Source organism: Poecilia reticulata, linkage group LG16 (genome assembly GCF_000633615.1).
Source record: "Poecilia reticulata strain Guanapo linkage group LG16, Guppy_female_1.0+MT, whole genome shotgun sequence".
Lineage (NCBI taxonomy): Eukaryota > Metazoa > Chordata > Actinopteri > Cyprinodontiformes > Poeciliidae > Poecilia > Poecilia reticulata.
The window spans coordinates 2,756,700-2,763,509 of NC_024346.1; the positions used below are offsets into that span (position 1 = coordinate 2,756,700).

Consider the following 6,810-nt stretch of genomic DNA (forward strand, 5'->3'; position numbering starts at 1 on the left):
AACAAAGACCAAAAACACTTTCAACATTTATTTAAAACAATACAAAGGAAATTACAATTTTCTCTGTTTAAATTGCTTTATGTACAAAAACATTCTTTAACATTTATACACAGTTCACATGGTTTGTGTTCACTGCGGAGGTTTACAGTCACAGGTTTGATGGATTTCCATTTTTTGGCTCACTCCATTTTAAGTTTTAAATTAAGTTCATGTATAGATTTTTTCTCCCTCGTCCCCGTTATATAAAAAAGGCACTGAAGACATCCTTATGTACAACATTTAATGCTGAACCTCAAATGAACAGATGTTATGGAGCAAAACTCATAAATACCTTTTTGCCTTTGGCACTGAGTGACCAGACTAAGTTCAATCAATAAAAGATTTTACATATGAACATGTTTCCTTTACTTATGAAGGCTTATTAATAAATACAAGCACTTAAAATGAAAAAGCAAAAAAAAAAAAAAAAAAAATTTGCACAAAGGTCAAGTTTTCCAGGAACGTAACAAAAGGTTGCAATAATTATACAAAATGTAAAAAAAATTTGCCACAAGCAGGTCAGGTGCATTAAACACCTAAATAGGAAAAAAATAATAATAATAAAATTCCTATAATTCTTGTCGCTGTAAAATGCTTCAAAAATCAAGCTGTTTGCTCTAAAGGTGACAAGCCTCCATCAGGACAGATTTACTTTCAGACATAAAAAAAGAGACATAAAAGTGGCACATGTCTAATTGTACCTGTTTAAAATGGAATGACTGTCGTAAGTAAGAACAAAAGCAGGTTTTTCTCATTTCCTGAGAATCAACTGAAGCACCATCAGAAAGCATCAAAGCTTCAAGTTTAAGATCAGCACCAGTGAAACTCCCAGATGACGACGGCTCACATGGAGGAAAGACCAGTTGAGTGAGAACTGTTGTAGCTCGACACCACATTCATTACAAACAAAAAAAAAAGAAAAAAGGAAAGTTATCACAGATTAAATCATTGATCACCAGGTTGATGACTTAATCAATCTGGTGGCTGATTAAACTGATGAAGGAACAGATCAGTTTCTTGTCTGATCTGTTAAGGGTGCCAGACGTCAGAGCTTAGTGTTAAAACAACCAAACATAAAAAAAAAAAAAACTTTTGTTCTCCACATCACATGTCGCCGTGACGACTCAACTGTGGCGTCAAGCTGTCCTGAAGAGAGGTAGTGGGTCCTGCTGATGGGGTGTCCAGCTCAGGGACTGGTCGACTTTTCTGTGCTGCTGGGTGGGGTCAGAATCTTCCCCATGGCAACAGGTGACTGCTGACAGCCGGGGCTGTCCATTTGACGCTCCTGAGCTTTTTTCTGCGCAAAGATGGAGGAAAAAATTTATTAAAAATGTGGAAAGAATTGGCTAAGAAAAACTATAAAAGCAGTGCCTACATTAATAAAAAAAATTCCCCACTTAGACATTTTATTGTTTGATTTAAGTACCAAGCAATCAAAATTATAATTCTGCCGACAACAAAAAAAAAGTCAAAGTGAGAACTGATTTCTACAAGATATTTAATGTAAATTAAACTGCATCAATATAATACATGAACACAAAGCACTGTTTAATTAGGTTCATCTCTTTAAAGGAGTGAATATCCAAGTTTTTAGAAATAAAATTTTCCTTTTGATATTAATGTTTTTGTCAAAAAAGCAAGTTTTAAAAGCTTAATTGATATATCCTGTTATTTATGGTAATAAACAGCGTTCAAGTGGTCAAAAAGCACTTCAGGATTGTGTTTCTTGGTTAGTTAGGACAGATACTAACGATTCAACAATCTAAATTATTGTCAGTTTATCTTTCTGAATATCACCAAGCAGGTCAGAATATCATCACAGATTGATGAACAGATGCGTTTCCTCACCAGCAGGTCCAGATAGGCCACATGTGTCTGGATGTTGTGCCTGTCGTCGGTTTTGACTTTGGGGAAGTTTTTCAGCTGCGGTTTGGGCTCAGAGCGCAGCGTGTCCATGAAGGGACTCATCCACTGATAACAGGGAACCACGCTCTCCCAGGTCAGGCCTGCCAAACGAAGGCAGAAACTCACTGGTTACGACCTGGAATATTCAGACCCCGCCTGCAAAATGTGCAGAGACCGAGTGGAAACCCACCTGAGACTTTATGAACAACGTCAAACGTAGAGAAGTGACAGAAGGCGGCGGCAGCAAGAACGCTGTAGCTGTAGTCCAACGAACTGATGTCCATCATGCACAAATCTAACAGCTGAAGGAGATGAAGGCAGAGGTCACACTCTGAACATTTAAAACGTTTAATAAAGAGTCTGTGAGGAAGCGAAGATACCTGTGTGATCTGGATGTACGTCTCCTGAGAAAACTGCGGCTCCAGGAAGTTCTCTCCATCCTTCTGGGCTTCCACCTGAACGTACAGCTTGAGCCAGGAGATGGGAGTCTCTGGACACAAGTTCCAGTCCAACGCCTGCAGGAAGACCATCATGTTAGAGCAGAAAAACAACCTCTCCATTCAGACGGGGGACGGAAGCCGCTGCCGTACCTTTAATATATGAAGCTCTGTGCACTGGATGTCCCACACGTCACACGCTTTGTCTGTGACGTACGCAAACTCGAAGATTTTAGGAGGATAAATTTCCTAAAGAAAGAAGCATTTCAGTGAAAACTATTCTGCTAGGATATAAACACCAGAAACAACAGGTAGTGAAAACTAACTTCTATCTTGGAGGCGATGAAGAGGGCTGTGATGCCAATGAGCTGCAGGTAATCTTTGTTCACGTTCTCCTGAGTCAGCATGAAGCGGTCAAAGTAGTCCTGGGCCAGGTATGCCGTCTGTCTGTGGAGGTTGTACACCTCACTCACCTGCACAAAGGCAACAGCATAAAAATCCTACAGATTCGCCAAGAATGTGTTGACATAAACCACTGCTCTGCTTGGTACTCACCTCCAGCAGCCAGTCCAACAGGATCGCCCTCATCTTGGGCTGCAGTTTGGGATGCCGCTGCATGTAGCTCTTATCGTGAACGTACTTCAGCTCCTTGTTGAGCATTTTAATCCAAACGTCGTCTGAACTCGCCCAGCTGGGAAGAGAAACTTTTCAGTCCTTTGCAAACCAAAGCTTATATAGCTTGGCTCATACCATGTGACGAAACCATTCATCCACCCACCCAGTGACCCTGATTACATCAGATCTTACAATGGCATTTTAGATTGTGAATAAACATCCATTTCAATGAGAAGTGCTGAACTACAATGGCCTCATTGATATGCAAAACCCAGGCTTACCTGAGACGAGGGATGGGAGAGGCCTTGATGAAGAGGTTCTTGAACTGGTACTGCTTGAAGCTGGATGGGTCTGAGGGCTCCAGCTCCTTGTGGGGAGTTTCAATGAGAATGCACGGACTGGCTCCATCCTCCGACCAACACGTCTGGAGAAGCAGGAACAGCAAACTTTAAATGCACACCCACATGGGACATTCCAGTGGAAATCAAAAACAAACAAAAAAAACAAAACGAAACAAAAAAAAACCCCAAAACAAACAACAAAAACAAGGTATTAATGTCCAAAGCGTCAAAAAGAAAAAATACATGTGTATATTTTTATAAACTCATAATTTAAGAACAGATATTTTGTTTAAATGAATGTTTAAAGATTTTGTTTTTAAAAACCAATCAAGCCTCATGTGAATTCTGGAGACGTTAAGATTAAAGCTGCTACAAACCCAAAACTAGGCATACCGGTAATTTAATTTTTAGTTAACATAGTGACCTCTTCTGGTAAAGAGGCGATACTGCATCATCACAGCCTCTCCCAAGTTCAAAACGTATTTATTCCCTTCAGCTAATTTTGTTATAACAAAATAATAATAATTTAAAAAAAAACCAATAAAGTTCTTTATTATAATCTACAACTTTATAAAAATGGACATGGAGGAAAAAATATGCAGTTTACTGACGGGAGGGTGCTGCTAAGTGAAGATAAAGTAGTAAAACATCCTGGGCTGAGCTCTTATCAGCTATAAACACACAATCATCTGGAGCTGATGTGCTGCAAACTGACCTGTATTTCATAGTTCTGTTTCTTGGCTGCAGGTTGAAGTTTCTTCTTTGGCTGAGGCGGAAAGCAAAAAAAAAATGAATCCATGTTCAAGTAAGCCAACTATTACTTACTAACTGGATACAAATAAAAACAAGACAAACCTCAGACTTTCTTTTCTTTAGTGGTTCTCGGACTGCGGGTTCATCTGCATTTGAATCCCTGGCTTGAAGCGTGAGGCGACCACTGCGATGAAAATGGATATTTATAAGATACCTTATTCTTAAATTGTATATCAATGACTTATTGATATACAATTAATAAAAACTATTTAAATCTGAAGACAATCTATTTCTATTCAGATTTTTCCTTTTAGCTTCAAAGTTTGAAAATAAGAAACTGAGCTTGTAGGTGCTTACCTGCGTCTAGACATGGTGCTGATTTATTCTTATGGCTCTCCTGGAAATGAAAACAAAAAAACAAGTTAAGATTTGTGAAGAATTGTACAAATATTTACAGAAACTACAGGAGAATTGGACGCTGTACATAAAATTAGGGTCATATTAGGAAGAAATCCTAACAACAAAATAAGCGTGGAGTACTGAAACTTTGCAATCTTTCTCAGATAATTGGCCAAACATTTTAGGGGGCAATTTGCTCTTGATATTAGTCAAATTCAATTAATCAAATTCCTCAAAAATAAGAATTTAAAATCATTTCTGGTCTCCAAACACATTGTGTAGATGTCATGATACAATATTTGAGTTTGATAAAAATCTAAATCAGGATTAGAGTTATGCTTTGATGAATAAATGAGGATTATATCATTCACTCCAATCCCTTTTATAGTTCTTAGAAAAACAGGAGTGGGTCAAAACTAAAAGGGCAGACCTCAAAGAAAAACAGGAAATCTGCTTCAGCTGGTAAAAGCCTAATCGGTGCATCTCTACACGAATCACTGATAAGGCTGCTAAAGGCTTAAATCGTCTAAAAATAAAAAAAGTTAAAAGTTATCAAAATTATGTTATATAAAGCTTGGAAACTTTTGGTTGAGCAGAAGGTTTCTTTAGAAGATGCAGGATGTAGAACTGCTAATTTGAATAGTTGAGTCTGAACTTGGTGTATAATCTGTAGCTAACTTAGGAACAGTAGTGCTAGCTTGTGATTAACAGTACACCCAGTAATCAACTTAACAATCCATCGTTAGTCTACCAACACAGGCTGAAGATGCATATGGAGCTACAATGCCGATCTCCAGCTCATTGAAAACACGTCAAAGTAAATAAAATGCGATGAAAAGAGAGAAACTAGCCGACCAGGTTCTGTGAGCTATCGTGGTAATGAAAAGAGAAGGGGGGCTGACAACTCCCTCCGTTTCAGACAAAAAAACTCAAAAATACAACATTTCAATTCCAGTTTCTCGGCTTTAATGACGACGCACACGTCTGTAAACATGTTCACTAAAGTTTTAGTCGACAAAACGTCCAAATTATTGGGTTTTAGAGAGGTTTGAAACTCAAAGACGCGCCAATTTCTACAACGGAGAAGCGGGAGGATTTGAGCCCTGCCTCTTCGAAACTACCCCCAAATCTGCGAGGGAAAACTGCGAACGAAGACCGCTAAAGAAGGTTGTTATTAACCTTAGACAATCACCAACAGACAGAGAGGGGGTACGAGAACCTCATATCTGAATACGATGAGTTTTATAACCAATGCAGCGCCAGTAAAGTCGGGTAAACTGCAACCAATGCGAGGCTAATCTGTGGAGGGCAGCTACTGTACTTAGCAAACTAACAGCTAACTAGGTCAACAATAACCGACTAACCCTCCAAAATACAGATAAACTATAAATCATCAGCTTCAATATGAAACACTGGGGAACTATTTTTTATTTAAAATAACCGTTGAAAGGTCAGATCACACTGAAAACCTGCTTTTAAACACACCACCCACACTACTGTTGTTCAACGCTCTGAACTTGCTGTACTTTCAGGACAAAAAATGTTTAACCCAGCAGTTATAGAGCAGATATAACACGATTTATGAAGTTCGTGTAATGCAGCAAAGCTGGAGGTGAAACTAAATGATCAGAGGTTCCTCTCTTGGCCTACTGGAAAGTCACTCAACCTAGGACTTTGCTACAATAATGCAATTTTCCAGCTAATCTGCCAACTAAAAGTGACTTAGCATTCCTGAGCTTGTCGTACAATCATGTATATCAGTAGACCTGCTCAGAAGTTCGGGGACCTTACCTCCTCAGCGAAGAATGAATGAATGCATCAGCTGTGGCGCCGGCGCCAATCCTTATATCCGCATCTGCCTGTCGACGCCAGTGCGCATGCCCGTTCCCGGTTAACACAAACGCGCTAAATGTTCAAATCTGAACTGTGATTTTTTGCAAATGGGCAGCACCGAGCGGGTAAAACCGGTTGCTCTCGCTTTATTTCGATTTATAACGACCAAAAACGACCCCAGAATGAAGCTTAGCGACCGTTTCGTCGTGTTTTTTCCGTGCCTTCGTTGGTTTCTAACGGTCACCGGAGCGTAGCAACGTTTTTAAGAGGTAAACCGGACTTCCCGTTTATCGCGGTTGAATTTTAACGACGCAGAAATCCTTTAAGAAGCGATACACATAGGAATGAGTCAGTATTTCTTGAATTTGACGGAGTTATATTAGATTTTTAAGCGACGTAGAAACTGCTTCCGCTCACAGGTCCCGCCTGTGGGAGGAAGCAATGTGACGTCAAGCCAATGAGAGGGCGAGTAATGACAACCGCGTGGA

The 6,810-nt window shown here is 39.5% G+C and overlaps 1 protein-coding gene across 1 annotated transcript; it reads right to left on the reverse strand.

Annotated features, from left to right (window-relative positions):
* ccne2 (cyclin E2) lies at positions 1-6,765 on the reverse strand. The gene is made up of 12 exons (XM_008430790.2): positions 6,281-6,765; positions 4,448-4,487; positions 4,193-4,274; positions 4,053-4,103; positions 3,278-3,420; positions 2,937-3,072; positions 2,708-2,854; positions 2,535-2,630; positions 2,325-2,459; positions 2,135-2,246; positions 1,888-2,045; positions 1-1,336 (listed from the first exon to the last, which is right to left on the reverse strand). The coding sequence occupies exons 2-12, from the start codon at positions 4,459-4,461 to the stop codon at positions 1,226-1,228; spliced, it is 1,185 nt and encodes a 394-aa protein (XP_008429012.1). The 5' UTR covers positions 4,462-4,487; positions 6,281-6,765; the 3' UTR covers positions 1-1,225.
* Positions 6,766-6,810: the final 45 nt, after the last annotated feature.